At 39.1% G+C, this 19,047-nt stretch overlaps 1 protein-coding gene across 1 annotated transcript in view; it reads right to left on the reverse strand.

Annotated features, from left to right (window-relative positions):
* The window catches only part of LOC139940324 (huntingtin-like), a 71,698-nt gene that overhangs the window by 22,847 nt on the left and 29,804 nt on the right, over window positions 1-19,047 (reverse strand). Inside the window, exons 20-38 of the mRNA XM_071936528.1 lie at window positions 18,574-18,734; window positions 16,526-16,734; window positions 15,541-15,667; window positions 14,782-14,900; window positions 13,843-13,950; window positions 12,985-13,062; window positions 12,282-12,502; window positions 10,554-10,623; window positions 9,900-10,061; window positions 8,203-8,258; window positions 7,257-7,405; window positions 6,180-6,316; window positions 5,471-5,587; window positions 3,854-3,976; window positions 3,061-3,272; window positions 2,458-2,600; window positions 1,735-1,877; window positions 1,315-1,509; window positions 698-801 (exon numbers count right to left, since the gene is read on the reverse strand). Coding sequence (XP_071792629.1) covers window positions 698-801; window positions 1,315-1,509; window positions 1,735-1,877; window positions 2,458-2,600; window positions 3,061-3,272; window positions 3,854-3,976; window positions 5,471-5,587; window positions 6,180-6,316; window positions 7,257-7,405; window positions 8,203-8,258; window positions 9,900-10,061; window positions 10,554-10,623; window positions 12,282-12,502; window positions 12,985-13,062; window positions 13,843-13,950; window positions 14,782-14,900; window positions 15,541-15,667; window positions 16,526-16,734; window positions 18,574-18,734 — 2,634 coding nt within the window. The remainder of the gene's footprint in view (window positions 1-697; window positions 802-1,314; window positions 1,510-1,734; window positions 1,878-2,457; window positions 2,601-3,060; window positions 3,273-3,853; window positions 3,977-5,470; window positions 5,588-6,179; window positions 6,317-7,256; window positions 7,406-8,202; window positions 8,259-9,899; window positions 10,062-10,553; window positions 10,624-12,281; window positions 12,503-12,984; window positions 13,063-13,842; window positions 13,951-14,781; window positions 14,901-15,540; window positions 15,668-16,525; window positions 16,735-18,573; window positions 18,735-19,047) is intronic.

Below are 19,047 nucleotides of genomic sequence, written 5' to 3' on the forward strand. Positions count from 1 at the left end.
TGTACTGTATCTACATCTCAACTTAACTATTAGTTTAAGTGGCAATAGTCAATACAAATTGTTTTCCACTAGCTTTCTGAACAATTAATTAGTGTGGCAGTAATGAACCACATTATTATGCTTGGCTCCCAGTGTACAATTATACTATTATCATTGAGTTATATATAGGAACTAGAGCGCGCACTGGCCTATTATATGCGCCCCGGTATGCGAGCAGGCAGCCATTTTCTAAGTTGACAAAACAGCTATCTCACAACGTGTGTTTGTGCGGCCATTTTGTAAGTTGAACTAACAGCATCGCGTGAGCGTTCAATAAAAAAAACGCTCAAACGTGTATTTCATATTCAACGCGCGTGCAGAATGACACGCTTGTCATATTGCGGTCCTGTGGCGTTTGTGCACGAAGCATCACTCCTGCGCCCTCTAGTTCTTATATGTAACTCTATGACCATTATTAATGTCAGGTGGAAGTTTTGTGCCCAGAATCAATATGTACTCTGCGTAGATATCTACACTACATGTACATGATATGGCATGGTTTATGTTCACAATATGTGTACATGCGAAAAACAGGGTCGCCCAATGAACACCTTATTTTGAAATCTAAGCATAAGGACCCCAATATCAGGGTTCTAACTAACCAACTGTTATATATATGACAAATGTTTGCAATAAGAAGAAGACAATGTTAGTTTACCTGATAACATCTTGCACAGGTGGTTCATGAAATAGCTGTATAATTTCATTGATGTGGTTGACTACCAGCCATGTTAAGGGTTCAGCATCAGCTTGATTCTCACACTGCAACAAAGGCAGATTACAAATCAATCATGATCTTAACACCCTATTATAGTCTCAAGATGTACTATTAGCAATGTTTCCAATCAAAACACTATGTTAAACAGTAAGCTAATCAATACGTCTTCCAGATCATAATTGGAGCACACAAATTGTGATGAGATTACACAATAGGTAATTAACTGAGCTATGATCTACACCTGAGCCAACAAAACTCTATAATAAATTTTAAAAATCTGAAAATGGTGTTGCTAAAAATCTCCTTGCTTTTTCAAGGAGCTTTTTCATGCAGAGTTTCAATTCATATTGATACTCTTCTGAGCTGTTGTCATTTTAAGTCAGTGGCCTTTATTTAAATTTGCCTTCATTTAGTCATCTTAAATTTTATTTGGATATTTGTTTGCAGCTGCTTGACACCTCTGAAAAACAGTGTTTCACGGAGAGATCTCCGATAAATAAATTAGACATGTGTGGTAACACCTAGCAGAGATAAATTCAATAAAGTTTGAGTCCTACCACATAGTCACAGTAGAGCACCAAACCCCCACGCCGAGCTACCTCTTCAGGACAACCTTTAGAATGGTCATGGTGATTAGTCTCTAGGTTGTCCAGACTACCACTAGACAAGGACTTGGACAATGGTTGCCTCTTAGGGGTCTGTAGAATAACTGACCAAAAGTCCTGATCACTGTAGTTCAAAAGAAGAAGAACCTACACAAAGGATACAAACATGCAGTTAAATAGGAGTTACAGCCACAATGCATTACATTCAAGACCTGGCATTTGTACATTGATTTTTCAGGTTAATTTATAATCGACCATTGCAAGATATCAAGTTGCATTAAGAACTGTGTAACAATAATGTCTGTTAGCAACATGAATGAACATTGGATAAACCTTTGTATGTGACTACAGTGTAGGATGTTAATACTGTACCTGACACCACTGAAGCACCAGAATAGGATGGGATGTAGTCAGCTGTAGGAAGGTACAGTTGAGTTGATCTAGAGTAAACCAACATGTCTTCCTGGAGTTTCGTATCATGATCATCATGGAAGACGCTACCTTCCTAAAGGCTCCTGTATACAAAGATACATAACAATCAAACACAATACATGTATCATAGTGCTGGCTAACACAAGAATAAATGCAAGGCACAGCTTTACCAAACTCTAAGATTTAACTTGAAATGAGTCTAATAAATTACAATGAAGGTAATCATACAAATTGACAATCCATGGCTGGTTCCATGTACGTTTCATTTGCAGATAACTATTTATAGCCCTTGGTGACCACTACACTACATGTATGAAAACAACAAGGCAATTATTTGAACTTTCCAATTATGTTTTAAACATCATGTGATGGAAACATACATGGATTACTTGACATGCTAAACACAACCCATTCATAACAGAGGTCAAGAGAGGTTATACACCCAAGAAACATTTCAGAAAAAAAATAAACAATTGACCACTGCAAAAAAAACTTAGTTTCAATTGTGTGTGAGTTCCCTGTGTACATCTGACAATAGTTTGATGGTGGTGATTGTAGAATGTTGTTATGTAAGAATACTGGCATCCTCTCATGACTGGTCCAAACTAAAGTGCCCAAGACATGTCCAAATAACAAGGTATGGTAGTGTAGATCCATTCTTACCTGACTTGAACATGTGTGCTAAGTAGAGCAAGAGATGAGATAACTCCTGATAGATGAAGATATCATTGGAGTTTGTTTGCATTGAGGATCCATTCACCGGGTTCTTTATGGTAACTGTGAACCCAATCACTTGAAGTAAAAACCTGCAGGTACACAACCACAATGTCACATTCAATCTAAGGCATAGAAAACAAATCTTATGTTGGCATAACCCGACCTACCCTAAAAATAAGGCCTACACCCTGGATATTTTTATTTTTTTCAAGGGAAGAAATTTAATGATTAAAATCTGTTGGAGACATAAAAATAAATTAAATGTCATCAAGAGTTTAAAAATATACTATTTGTTGTGTGTAGCCTTGTTTTATTTTGTAATCGTGTATACTACCGGCTTTAAATTAGAAAACATGTCATTTTCATTGCTGGGATGGTAGAAAAAAACGAAAAATCCCCACCTACCTTCCCTATATTTTGGGGCCTGTTACGCCAACATAAAAATATTTTGTAAGCCTAACCATGCAATCAATATGAACCAAAGCTTCCTGACATTAAACCCTAAGGTGGAGATGCAGATTTCTCGAGATCCAGATAACCCTTTCCTACCTTGCCAGTACTTCTTCAGGAGGTAAGACGTTAGCATTAACGATGTCCTCTTCTTTACTTCTTTCATCCTCCAGTGGGCAGACAAAGAGGTCTGTAGTAAGACCAAGCTCTCTAAGTCGAGATAAAACAGTCTCTTCTTTGGATTGAGAGATCAAGACATTGAGAATAGCCAGGGCCATACCCAGCCAGCGCTGCTTCAGGGTAGGGTGACCCTAGAAACAAGACATTAGTGGATTACTGTTCAGTAAAGTCAATAACAAATATTATCATGGGAGATTCTGAAAACAAGTTTAAATACAGTAAACACATATATCAAATATTACTTTTTTTTAAACAAAAAGGTATACATTGTACATGTACATTTAGAAACTTTGAATGCAACAACCGTGAGACTGAATTGCTGGGTGTGGTTTGATTGTTTAAGTGTGTTGCTAATGGGGAGTTATCGTCATCCCAATGCAATGGAGAGAAGACAAGGAAGGGAGATTCTGTTAGATATGTGGGAGGAAATCCCTTGCAGTCAAGTTGGGACTTAAAGCCTAAACCACATAGTGTCCCAAGTGGGATTCGAAACCGGGGTCCTAGAGGTTGAAGGCCAGGAAAGATACCGCTACACCAAGCCAAACACCAACTGGCCATCTCTGAATGTTCAGTTATAACAAAAGTACATTTACACAACTGAAGTCAGACTAATTTAATTGTCAGTGTCATTGCTATGATAAGTACTCGTACTAAAGGAAGATCAGGAGGTATTACAGTGTTTCACATCAATGTGCTAAATATTTTCACTTACTGTTTCATACGGTACAAGGAGAAGTGATTTAAGGAGTATATCCACCGGTCGCAGAGCACTAGGAGCTACAACTCCAAAAAGATGATGAAGGGTATCTATGGCCTCTAAGGAATCAAGGTTTATCTAAAGTAGAAAAGAAAGAAAACAAACTCTCATAAATGGTAACAATTGAAGCAGTTTGTTCTTGTCTTGATTATACATGTATATTGCTACTTTTATGTGTTTAAAGCTCGTTATTGGTGATTTGTGCCTTTTTGACTCGTCCGTGATTACATATAGGTTGAATATAGGACAATGAAATCCTAGTCTGTGATGCCATAGGTTGAATATAGGACAATGAAATCCTAGTCTGTGATGCCATAGGTTGAATATAGGACAATGAAATCCTAGGCCGTGATACCATAGGTTGAATATAGGACAATGAAATCCTAGTCTGTGATGCCATAGGTTGAATATAGGACAATGAAATCCTAGTCCGTGATACCATAGGTTGAATATAGGACAATGAAATCCTAGTCCGTGATACCATAGGTTGAATATAGGACAATGAAATCCTAGGCCGTGATACCATAGGTTGAATATAGGACAATGAAATCCTAGTCTGTGATGCCATAGGTTGAATATAGGACAATGAAATCCTAGGCCGTGATACCATAGGTTGAATATAGGACAATGAAATCCTAGGCCGTGATACCATAGGTTGAATATAGGACAATGAAATCCTAGTCTGTGATGCCATAGGTTGAATATAGGACAATGAAACCCTAGTCTGTGATACCATAGGTTGAATATAGGACAATGAAATCCTAGGCCGTGATACCATAGGTTGAATATAGGACAATGAAATCCTAGGCCGTGATACCATAGGTTGAATATAGGACAATGAAATCCTAGGCCGTGATACCATAGGTTGAATATAGGACAATGAAATCCTAGTCTGTGATACCATAGGTTGAATATAGGACAATGAAATCCTAGGCCGTGATACCATAGGTTGAATATAGGACAATGAAATCCTAGGCCGTGATACCATAGGTTGAATATAGGACAATGAAATCCTAGTCCGTGATACAATAGGTTGAATATAGGACAATGAAATCCTAGGCCGTGATACATAGGTTGAATATAGGACAATGAAATCCTAGTCTGTGATACCATAGGTTGAATATAGGACAATGAAATCCTAGGCCGTGATACCATATAGGTTGAATATAGGACAATGAAATCCTAGGCCGTGATACCATAGGTTGAATATAGGACAATGAAATCCTAGTCCGTGATACCATAGGTTGAATATAGGACAATGAAATCCTAGTCCGTGATACCATAGGTTGAATATAGGACAATGAAACCCTAGTCTGTGATACCAAATATTTGCAAATTTTGACCATGCTTGTGGTCACGCATTATGGTTTCTACAAACTCAAATCTTCTGTTAAAGTCCTTGAAAGGAAGCAGATGAAGTTACTGAATTTAATTCTTCAAGTAGGATCTTTTCATCCCCACCCCCCCCCCCCCAACCTACATGTACCACCCAACTTTTGGCAAGATGATATGGAGGAAAAAATACTCATTTATTTAATTATTCAAAGTCAAAATTAACTTGACTTCTTTTACCTGTTGCCTTGCAAGAAGGGGTAGAATCATGTCCACCACTTGACGAGAAAGCTTCTTCCATTTGTCTTCACTTTCACGATGGGCTTGTAGAAGGACAGGAATAAACATTTCTAGGGCCTGATGAAATTAAAATACAGCGAGTCATTATTTGAACACCTGCTATATTCACAGTGCAGAGAGATAATTTGTTTGCAGAACACAAATGAGAGTTACATACAGTCATGATAATTTCGGACATTCATTTCATTCATTAGTGGTTGGGCAATTTCATGAAGCTGCTTTGCGAGAAAAAAAAAAATTAAGAATAACACAATTTTGCACAATAAAAAAACTCAAATTCAAAGTCAAGCATTGACTGATTGGCTCAAGCTATTTGTTTATTAATTATTAATTATAAACAAATCAATTTTCTGCAATACTTTCTGTTCACCAGCTTAATACAGTTATACACTCTTGGATGAATACATGTTGAACGTTAACCAATGTTTTCTGTATGTACGGGAGCTACACTAAGAAATGATTGCACAAAACACAACTCCAACATGGAATAACACTCCATTACAAAACAAGTAAAAACCCTCTCTCCTGCCAAATCTATCAGAATATTTCAGTCCATATCTTAAAAACTGAGCTATTTGGACTCAAAAGCATCAAAGTAACAAGTAATAACAGTAAATCAGCATGAATCCAACATGAAGGCAATTGTTACCTGATGGAAGTGGATGAGTCTTAGCAGCATGGAGACTACTACTTCTCTCTGAGTGTCTAGCTCCCTGGTAGAGTCAGACTTACTAGAAGCTCGTAGCACAAACAGATCATGAACTAATGGCTTCAAAGCTGGCACAGCTGGGTAATACACAAAGAGCAATTCAAACTTATTGCTTATAACCTATCTTAAGATATATTATACAAATATTGACTGCTTCCAGTGCTATGGTTAAAACTATGACTCCCGAGGTGATCCCCGGAGCATTCTATTTTCCCGAGGCGAAGCCTAGGGAGAATAGAACACTCCGGGGATCACCATGGGAGTCATAGTTTTTAACCACTGCACGAGTAAAAGCAGTCAATATTTGTTTTATAACACCCCAAACATTTCTAAATACTGTACCATTATTATTAAGTTACAGACCTGAATACAACAATCCACGGACGACGCGAATACAGATTGCAAACACTTTTACTGTGCTGCATGTAGTGTCGTGCAATCCCAAATGGTTACAGACTATTAATTCATCATCCTCATACACGCAACGGACATCTGGGTACTGCACGCCGTGTGCTAGTCTGTCGGACTAGCGCATGGCAAACCGATGCACTATCACACGGCCGTTGTCTGGCAAAACTAAGACATGCCATGAGACGCGCTCTAAACCAATGAGCAGGCAGAACACTTGCAAGGGGTGTTATAAACAGAACTAACAATGGATTATCATATTTCCCATGTCCTATACTGACATTTGGCCTAACAGAATGCAAGCTAGACCACTGGGAACATAGACAATTTTGCAATCAGTTTTCGTTTATGGTTCACAAAACTCCCCTTATCTGAGGTCAAAGGTGGGGTGTTCCCATTTATCAAAGTGAACTACATTACTACAGTTGGTTCTACTTGTCATCTAGATTACTCTTCTGAAGATAGGGTATAGCATTTTTTTAAAGCATTTTATTCAATTTGGATACTGAAGAAAATATTGCCAAAAAGGGCAAATATGTATCAAAACCATTTCTAACTTTATTGAAGTACATCAGTTTTGAAGGGCTTACTAAATATTTGTTATCTTACCATGCGTAGTGGCCTGCTGCCCACTTGCCATAATTCCATCACAGAGTTGTATAATTTTAGGCATTGCAATGACTGCTTTGCTATGGTACCGCTCATAGGATAACAGCACCAGGAAGTGGAAGATGTGTGGTATTAGAGTGTCATAATCCCTGCACCAATAAAACAAAGAATAAATACAACGTAAGTATAGAAATGTACTTCTTTGATGGCACAAAATGCTTATAAGCCATAATACTTCTTGTTATCTTCCAAGACGCGCTAATCCACCAATCAGATGCTCGCACAGAAGAGTGGTATAAAAAGTTAAATTCATTATAACACGCGCGCTCGTAGAATATGGAAAAATATAGCGCATCTGTATCCCATATCCAACTCAGCCTTTGGCTTCAATGGATGTGGGACGCAGTAGCGCTATATTTTTCCATATTCCACTCGCACTGCCTTTAAAATTGCACTGGGAGACAACATAATGCCTAACAGTTACATGTACATAGGTTTGAACGGTAAAAGAAAATATTACTTTGCATGAAAAGCTTCTGGTCCAAACGCCATGTCATGAATATTACTTGTAAATGGATCCACCTAATTTAAAACCAACTTCCATAAGGAGTATTTTGTTTGAGGCGTGGTGAGATCCAATCAAATGATTTCCAAGATTCAATAACAGAAGTGTTTATTAATCCATTGATCAACCACCAAGTCATACACAACAGTTCAACTGAAAAAGCACCAACGCTACTGTATGCATTATTACATACAGCTACAATAGTACAAAGAGCAAGTACATTGTATGTAGGTACTAAAACCTAGACAGTTGGATTTTCAAACAACACGCTCAGAGTTTCAACAAAAGCCACCAATTTCTCATACAAGAACACAGAATACAGTCTGTTGGTTTTACAACATTAAGTAATGCAATTCACTCTTATGTTAATGAGCAACTTACTTTATCTGTCCCTCTTCTACATACTCAAACTGCTTAACAACGAAGTTGATAAATATCTACAAGAAAAATAAAGAAATAGGATTAAGCATGTTAAGCTCAATAATATGATTAGTTTAGAGTTAATATATGTAATTTGTAGGTGGAACTGGTCCAGAATATGATAGAGTGATATTTGGAAAGTATGACTATTGACTGACCTGGTCTGAGTCCAGTAAGCAGTAATTCACCCTGAGTTGATGTATGATAGAGTGACATTTGGAAAGGATGACTATTGACTGACCTGGTCTGAGTCCAGTAAGCAGTAATTCACTCTGAGTTGATGTATGATAGAGTAATATTTGGAAAGGATGACTATTGACTTACCTGGTCTGAGTCCAGTAAGCAGTAATTCACCCTGAGTTGATGTATGCTAGAGTGATATTTGGAAAGGATGACTATTGACTGACCTGGTCTGAGTCCAGTAAGCAGTAATTCACCCCGAGTTGATGTATGAAAGAGTAATATTTGGAAAGGATGCCTATTGACTGACCTAGTCTGAGTCCAGTAAGCAGTAATTCACTCTGAGTTGATGTACATGTATGATAGAGTAATATTTGGAAAGGATGACTATTGACTGACCTGGTCTGAGTCCAGTAAGCAGTAATTGACCCTGAATTGATGTATGAAAGAGTAATATTTGGAAAGGATGCCTATTGACTGACCTGGTCTGAGTCCAGTAAGCAGTAATTCACCCTGAGTTGATGTATGATAGAGTAGTATTTGGAAAGGATGACTATTGACTGACCTGGTCTGAGTCCAGTAAGCAGTAATTCACTCTGAGTTGATGTATGAAAGAGTGATATTTGGAAAGGATGCCTATTGACTGACCTGGTCTGAGTCCAGTAAGCAGTAATTCACTCTGAGTTGATGTATGATAGAGTAATATTTGGAAAGGATGACTATTGACTGACCTGGTCTGAGTCCAGTAAGCAGTAATTCACCCTGAGTTGATGTATGCTAGAGTGATATTTGGAAGGGATGACTATTGACTGACCTGGTCTGAGTCCAGTAAGCAGTAATTCACCCCGAGTTGATGTATGAAAGAGTAATATTTGGAAAGGATGCCTATTGACTGACCTAGTCCGAGTCCAGTAAGCAGTAATTAACCCTGAGATGATGTATGATAGAGTGATATTTGGAAAGGATGACTATTGACTGACCTGGTCTGAGTCCAGTAAGCAGTAATTCACCCCGAGTTGATGTATGAAAGAGTAATATTTGGAAAGGATGCCTATTGACTGACCTGGTCTGAGTCCAGTAAGCAGTAATTCACCCTGAGTTGATGTATGCTAGAGTGATATTTGGAAAGGATGACTATTGACTGACCTGGTCTGAGTCCAGTAAGCAGTAATTCACCCTGAGTTGATGTATGAAAGAGTGATATTTGGAAAGGATGACTATTGACTGGCCTGGTCTGAGTCCAGTAAGCAGTAATTGACCCTGAATTGATGTATGAAAGAGTAATATTTGGAAAGGATGCCTATTGACTGACCTGGTCTGAGTCCAGTAAGCAGTAATTCACCCTGAGTTGATGTATGATAGAGTAGTATTTGGAAAGGATGACTATTGACTGACCTGGTCTGAGTCCAGTAAGCAGTAATTCACCCTGAGTTGATGTATGATAGAGTGATATTTGGAAAGGATGACTATTGACTGACCTGGTCTGAGTCCAGTAAGCAGTAATTCACTCTGAGTTGTACAAGTTGTGCCAAGAGGTGCAGTACCTGCTGTTGTAAGGGAATACTACTGGTGATTGTGTACTGCTTCAGAGCCCTGATAACTAATGGCTCAAATAGACGTATGTAGGAGTGCACAGATGACTGAAATCATAACAAAATAAGCATGTTAAAACCTTTTTCAAAACAAACTTATAACATTAACACAAACAAAACAGAAAACGGTTGATCTCTTTCACAAGCGGAGTTCCCATAAACTAAATTCATCACACAATAATGTTTAGACAAACAAAACTCCAATAAGCAGTATGTTCAATTCAATATTAGTAGGATTTGAAACTTAGCGTGGTGAAAATACGATATGGAAAGATTTGCGGAAACGCCACGTTTCGATCAGTATGCTCTGATCGTCTTCTGGAGAAAGCTGGACTCTGATGCTGCTTAAGCACAGTGGATGCGGATTAGCTTAGTGATGTACGAAGGCGGGAAATAGAGGTGGGAAATTCAATATTCAAAATATCAATTCAATATTCCCAACCTGTATTTTCCTTAAAAGTGGTTACTCAGGTAATTTACAAACCCATTTATTGGAATTAATGTCCAGCTTATTAAATTACAATGTAATAAGTATCTCACCTTTTCTTTGCCGCTGACTTTTCCCAGAATGCCCTTTCTATCAATCTTAGACTTCATCCAACCAAACAACCTGCAGAAGAAATGATTCACAAACTTTAAGACCTATCTTAATACTAGCCCTATGTAGGACTCTTCCTCTGTACACAGATACAGAGTCCTAACTATTGAGGCCCGTTTCTGGGGCGGAAAATTTTCAAAGCTTCATAACTCAAATCTTATCTGCAACATGGCACTAATTTCAACAGATTCACATTCCATGGCGACATACATGTACATTTTTCTGCGGTGGGTTTTGGTCCTCATATATTCCTCACAAATCCGAAATTTTCGTGAAATAATGCAGCTACCAATGTTAAAAACATTCCCTTTTTGATCGTTTTTTCACAATGTTGTCTGTTGCCGTGCGTACGCGTATGCATTCGATGCAAGACGCATGAATTCTTGGTCACCGTATCTTAACACGAACGCAATGCAAGATTTGCATGTCGTGCGTCTTGCGTACACACGGCAGACTGTGAGAGTACGAACAAAAATTTGAATTTCTTAACGTTGGGAGCGGCATTATTTCATGAAAATGACGAATTTGTGAAGAGTATATTATGATCAAAACCCACCGCAGAAAAATATATGCTGCCATGGAATGTGAATCTGTTGAAATTGGTGCTTTCTTGCGGGTAAGATTTACGTTATGAAGCTTTGAAAAATTTTCCGCCCCAGAAATGGACCCTGATGTCCAGGACGTCACTGTAGTCCAATACGAAAGTGCAAGGCCGCCAGGGCTATCTTTATACAAGACATTTATATCATACTTTAACCATCATTGTATTATTCAGTGTAAGCAACTACCATTTCACTTATTGCATTGATTGCAGTGCAAGATTAGAATGATGGCTGAACCACAGTGTCCAGAATGACATGTCTGAAGATTAGAAGAAGTACATGTAATGATATATATTTGGTTTGTGGTAATACCATGTGTGTACCTACTTTAGAGAACTGTCGTGCTATATATTCTACTACCGCAGAGTAGATTTTTTGGATTGTTCGGGAGGCTTCTATTTGGTACCGTGTGTTGTGTAACGCACGGAAAAGAAACCAGTGCACTTATCGAAAACAGAAGGGTTTGCCCCGGTTTTCCTGGCTGGATTGGCAGCATATTGCACTACAGCGCCTTGTAAACCATTACATGGTGCTAAGGATAATGTCTCATAACTCGAACTTAGGCCCACATACCTTAACATACTGTATGTTAAAGGAACACGTTGCCTTGGATCGGACCAGTTGGTCTATAAAAAGCGTTTGTAACCGTTTTTTATAAAATGCATATGGTTGGAAAGATGTTTTAAATGCAGAATACAATGATTCACACAAACTTGCCACAAAATTGCGTGGTTTTCCTTTTATTGTGCGAACTAACACGGTCGGCCATTTATGGGAGTAAAAAATTTGACTCCCATAAATGGCCGACCGTGTTAGTCGACGAGGTACAAGGAAAACCGTGCAATTTCGAGGCATGTTTGTGTGGATCATTGTATTCTACTTTTGCAACATCTTTCTACCCATATGCATTTTATAACAAACGGGTGTACAAACGCTTTTCAAAGACCAACTCGACCGATCCAAGGCAACGTGTTCCTTTAAAGCACCTTGAGCGTCACTGAGTGCCCAATATACACGCTATATACATGTAAGAAGCCACTATTATATTATTATTATTATATGACCTACCCAGCATTGCCTCCTTCAGTCTCAGGAGTAGTACTCATCTTGGGTCCTAACTGATTCAGAGATTGGGTGTATTGAGTGTAAGGAGCTTCAAAGCAGTCATGGTACAAGCCAGGCTTCATGTTGGATGTCAGACGAGTAGCCTTACCAGGTTTACGAGCAACCTGAGGAGATGGAATCTCAGCTGAGCTCGCCATGTTGGTGAAGAACAGAGCTTTTAACAACTGAAGGATAAAAAGGTCAAATAGGATTGTAAGATTGTTAGCATTGTTAAGTCCTCTCATATGCGAAGCTCAGGAAATATTGATTGTTTGCACAATATTTTCAACATTGAAATGATGTAGAGTCTAAACTTAATGACATCATGATAAGATCACTATAGTGGAGCCATTTACTAGTGCAGATCTTACTATGAGTCAAGTTTGAAGGGTATTCTTCCTTTGGGAAACAACTTATACGGCCTACATGGCAACAATGCTGATCATTCCTTCAACATACAATGCACTTTGTAACAACACTGGTATAAAATTAACATATTCACAGTCATAATTTTAACTAAATGACTTTTGATGCTTGTCTATTACCCGTAACCACAAAGAGAACTACAGCGTTTGTGGAAATAAAGAGGATGTATACAATAAACTAAAAACAAAAAATCTTGACACAATTTACACAAAATAATTGTTGCCACTTGCAAATGACATACCTGTTCCACACAAAGGACTGTTGATGTAGGTTCAATGGTGAAGCAAGACTTCATATAACTAAGCAGCTCCTCTGTGTACTATGCAAACAAAATAAGAACAAACTTTATAAAAAATATCAATAACTGCTTTGAAAGCAAGACACTCATCAATGCCTGAACTGATCTAGCGTAACTAATGAATCAAATCAGCCAACCATCTGAAACACATTAGATTGATGTGTTGCCCTTGGTTCCAATGGGCCTAGTACAGCATTATGATTGGCAATGGGACAAGCGTATCACAGTTGTCACTGCCCAACACTCTAGGTGTTCAATAACACTATTTAGTGACCAGCCGTCGATTTCACCAAACCTTCCTAACTTAGGATTAATCTTAGGACTTAGGACGAGTTAAGCTTCGTATCCAAAGACGTTAGGACGCTTTGAACCCATCCTAAGTTAGGACGAGTTACTCCTCTGAACTCAAGATATAATTAATCCTAGCGTTTCGTGAAATCAGCTGCAGATATGGTAGACTATGTTAAGGGATGTGTGCGATAATACAAGCGTCAATCTCCATGGATGATTTCCAGATCATATTGGGATGACCTCAAGCTTCCAGTGAAGAACACACGGCTAAGTGGTTCAATATAGCCGAGAACATGACCGACTAACCAAAGGCAGTGGTGTCTGATAATAGTGGAGATATATTGGGGGAATTGGTGTCTAGGAGGTAATGTTGACAGCATGCAACATCGGTGTATAGTAGCCATTGGTTGGATGGAATAATTTGATCTGTCAGGGCCCAGGATGATATCAAACCATAGATATGTATGCATGTAATTAGAAATTAATTCTAAGCATGGACTGTCCCTTTACCTTCCCAACTTCACTCATGGTTGCAATCTCTAGAAGCTGAGAAAAACTGTCCAGGCTGGTCTTTAACAATCCGGCAAACTTGTCGGTTCTACTGAAGTCTAGAGTCACCTGAGGATTAGAGGGTTGGGGAAAACAATTGGAAGTGGGTTAAAACTCTAATCAATGGTATACAAATAACCATTGAGAATGATTACACTCCACAAATGGTAGAGTATTGTAGGCACAACACAGTATGTTTGGAGTGTTGTCACTCCAATAACTAATTTTTTGTGAAGAGTCAAACTCTCCTGCGTATCTCCTTTCAGCCCTGTTTCCACTGGACTTTTTCTTCCGCTGCCATTCGGAAAGCTACCATTACTGGCTTTGGATTTTACCTTATATTCCGCAAAGTTTGCACAGTGTTTGACAGCGTGGTCACAGTAGGTTATCAGCACAAAGCTGTTCCCATTGGACTTTTTAGCGGCCCTGTTAAGTTACCATGGCTGCATGGAAGTCTTCCACAACCTCTTTCGGCCCGTTAGTTTAACATCACAGTTGCAGTAATTTGACCGGGGAGGTCAGTTTACCATGCGTCCCCACTGGATTGAATTTTGTCGCTCTACAGAAAAGTCGCGGTACTTTATCAACAAGAAAATTCAATGGGAACACAGCCTTAGACATTGAGATGTATTCACTGGGTCTTCTTCTTTGTATTATAACACTTCGTTCCAAAGATGCTTGCTTCATTCACTCTTAGAGAGATAACTTTGGATCACAATCTCAAATCTTTAATCATCATACAAATGCCGAAAGTTTAAAAGATAATGAAAAAGGAGTGTTTACTCAGCTCTAAAAATGCAGTAATGATATCATTAAAAAAACATTATCTCTATGATCTTGTTTGATTTCTTAGATCTCAGAATAATCTGGTTTTATAATAAGGAATGGTTGATAGATTACCCTGTAGTTGTTGAATGCTGACTTCATCACTTCATAGAGTTTCATATAATGAGGTAGTTGATAAAAGGCACCGTATGTTGACTTGGGACTTTTTTTCTCCTCAATATTATCCAATTTGTCTGCAATAACAAAAGACAATAGCAAAGTGGAAGGGAATTTTATTGAGCGTACATGAAAATAAAACATTGAGCAAATGAGGTTTAAAGTGTCACATTAAAATGTTCTTTGAAGCTGGAAGTATGCCTCTTCAAATTAGGTGCACATTCTCTTTAGAGCAATCTCACAACATCGGTAAACATCGTCCAAAGACCTAAACTTCGTGTATCACACATATATAAAATAACAAACCTGTGAAAATTTAGGATCAATCAGTCATCTGAGTCGGGAGAAAATAACAGGATAACCCAACTTTGTTTCTGCACGTTTCGTGTTTAAAATAAATCCGTTATTCTCGATATCGAGAATTGATAATTGTTTTAATATTTTTTCAAAAAGTAAAGCATTTCATGGAGTAATATTTCAAGAGAAGTTTTTCACCATTACCTTCTGTAAACCCTGTAAGTTATTTGTAAATCTGTGAACTTTAAATATTTGTTCTGTTCAGAAAGTGTCCAATGGCTTTAACAGAGCTCCTTATTTATATCCTTAGTTCAAGCAGGCCCAAAGTAATCATCCAAGGCCTTGTTGATACTTAGTTGCACATCTTATCCTAACAGAATGAGAGGAATAAGTAGAAGGTTGAAGGAAGTTGATATTTACCCGTTTGAGATTTTATCTGTGTGTTGGGTGAAGTGTTACCCGGATCTACAGTGTCTTTATCTCTTCCTTTAGCTCTTCTCTTAATAGGACTCAATGAAGGGCCAGCAGGTAAGGATGGAAGTGTAGTCTGGGGGAAAACATCAAAGGTTAATGTAAGGCTAGGAAGTCAACAATAAAACACTTCCATACAGACAATGCAGCGACATTTAATACTTTAAAATGTGCAAGAAAATGACAAACCCTAACTCAGGACTAGTCTTAGGAGATATTAAAAATGTATGGCTAGTCCTAAGTTAGGCAGGTAAACTCGTCCTGAGTCAGGAAAAGACTAGTCTTAACTCTTTGAGAAATCCACCCCAGGGCATCATGCAAATCAATTAAAGGCTAGGACCAGAAAATATAAACATACAAATACAACGGTACAAAACAAAAATACAATAGTAATCCATGTAGTTCATTTAAGAGTGGTAAGCTAAGGTCCACTGGGTTTGCCTCAAAAAACACCATGGTAAAAACACCATGGTAAAAACACCATGGTAAAAACACAATGGTAAAAACACCATGGTAAAAACACAATGGTAAAAACACCATGGTAAAAACACCATGGTAAAAACACCATGGTAAAAACACCATGGTAAAAACACCATGGTAAAAACACCATGGTAAAAACACCATGGTAAAAACACAATGGTAAAAACACAATGGTAAAAACCACTGCAGTAAGGTGTGTGCTGAAACCCAATCCACATAGGAGCCCTCTCTGAGTTTGGATTTTCAGCAGGGTTCACCGAGGTGAAAGAAACCACTCAACCAGCCTTATTCTTGCAAACAGAGTATTTTGAGAAGTTAGTGTTTTTTTCTGCCAGCTCTATGGCTTGGATGGAATCAATAACATTGAGAATTTCCCAAGAAGTAATAACTAAAATCAATGTACATTGTATGTGTTTATGTTTGTATAATAATTCACAATGAGCAATATTCTTACCTGTGATTTTGGAGGGCCAGGCTGTGTTCCTTCAATGACATGAGCACATATGCAGAGAACTCTGGCTACATGCTGCATTAGCTGGGCAGCTAGAGGTACCAATAAGCGATTCTGGAGGCATGACCAACTCTCCTCTTCTCCTTGGGTAGATTGGTTTACGGTGGGGGATTTGCTGGATATGCCAGCCTTCAATGAGTGGTAGGCAACTCCTAGAAATGTGGGAAAACATTGAAAGTTAATCCGAATGGTATCCCTGAAAATTAACGCATTGCCAACTGCTGAAAGAACAGATTCAGGCCAGGAAAAGTCACAATTGATTCTAGAATGCACGGCCGGCTGGCTCTCATAATACTAAATGGTGTTGGGTTGATAAACAACTCAAAAGCCAATGGTAAAGACTGCTAGCTATGGAGGTAGTCTCTAAATAGGGGTTCTCAAACCATCAACCAGACCAGGTTGCTAAAATATACCAGTGTGCCCACCTCCATCATCTGCAACCCAAAAAAAGGCACCCAATCCACTGCAACCCAAAACAGGCACCCAATCCACTGCAACCCAAAACAGGCACCCAATCCACTGCAACCCAAAACAGGCACCCAATCCACTGCAACCCAAAACAGGCACCCAATCCACTGCAACCCAAAACAGGCACCCAATCCACTGCAACCCAAAACAGGCACCCAATCCACTGCAACCCAAAACAGGCACCCAATCCACTGCAACCCAAAACAGGCACCCAATCCACTGCAACCCAAAACAGGCACCCAATCCACTGCAACCCAAAACAGGCACCCAATCCACTGCAACCCAAAAAAAGGCACCCAATCCACTGCAACCCAAAACAGGCACCCAATCCACTGCAACCCAAAACAGGCACCCAATCCACTGCAACCCAAAACAGGCACCCAATCCACTGCAACCCAAAACAGGCACCCAATCCACTGCAACCCAAAACAGGCACCCAATCCACTGCAACCCAAAACAGGCACCCAATCCACTGCAACCCAAAACAGGCACCCAATCCACTGCAACCCAAAACAGGCACCCAATCCACTGCAACCCAAAACAGGCACCCAATCCACTGCAACCCAAAACAGGCACCCAATCCACTGCAACCCAAAACAGGCACCCAATCCACTGCAACCCAAAACAGGCACCCAACCCACTGCAACCCAAAACAGGCACCCAACCCACAGCAACCCAAAACAGGCACCCAACCCACAGCAACCCAAAACAGGCACCCAATCCACTGCAACCCAAAACAGGCACCCAACCCACAGCAACCCAAAACAGGCACCCAATCCACTGCAACCCAAAACTGGCACCCAACCCACAGCAACCCAAAACTGGCACCCAACCCACAGCAACCCAAAACTTGCACCCAACCCACAGCAACCCAAAACTTGCACCCAACCCACAGCAACCCAAAACTGGCACCCAACCCACACCAACCCTAAACTGGCACCCAACCCACAGCAACCCAAAACAGGCACCCAACCCATATGTTTAGTATCCATTGCACTATCGGTCTCAGGGCACAGATTGGCCATGTGTCCATTGTACAGTCCATGCATAAGATGTAACACCCACCTCAGTTATCATCGTATTCTGCAATTTTGATTGATCTTATGTTATGCACAATTTTTATTTTGAGTCTCTGAATTCTTTGCATTTTTTTTTTTCACAAAATGGGCAAATATTCACCATATTGTTCTTAACATCAAGGATTATACTTTCTGCATTGTTATACATCACTAGCTCAATTACCAAAGTCAAAATTTCATGATGATGCTCAACATAACATTGCTTCAGAATAAAATATGCTGGCAAAACATCACCAGCAATACACATATAACATGTTTGGTGGCAAGTTACTACTTTGCTTACAAAAGCTTGTTTATGTGCTTGGCAAATTTGTGATTACAACCTACTGCGACTTGAGCTTGAGAACCTACTGCGACTTAAGCCTGAAAACTTTCAAGATATATCCATTGAAATTATACTGAATGATATTGTGGCAAATTGTTTGTAAAGTTGAACCAGCTCACCAATAAGGATGTTGCCAGCTACATGAAGAGCATCTTGGTGGGCTGTAAGGTCCAATAGGAGTAATGAAGATGTCAATGTAGACAGAATGAGAGGTAGAGTACCACAGCCTGATCCATTACTCATCTCCTCTAATCCTACTGGTGCTCCTTGACTACCAAAGCTACAAAGCAAATTCAAAATATACAACTTTACTTCTTTATTTACTTGTCGACATTGTGTGCTACATTGTACAACACCATAGTGGTGAAATGTATGTGACATTTTGCTGTTCTATGGTTGAAAATGGGCAAAATGTATACAGCCAAGGATCCTGATGACAACTTATCATTTCATATAATGTCATATGTAAATACCCACATACTAAGTGGTACACAAAGACATAAGACACGAAGAATTGTACTTGAGTCAATCACAGAAAACAACTCAACTTGAAGGAATAAACCATTATCCCCCGGGATATAAAATAAATAATT

This window comes from Asterias amurensis, chromosome 8, assembly GCF_032118995.1.
Source record: "Asterias amurensis chromosome 8, ASM3211899v1".
Classification (NCBI taxonomy): Eukaryota; Metazoa; Echinodermata; class Asteroidea; order Forcipulatida; family Asteriidae; genus Asterias; species Asterias amurensis.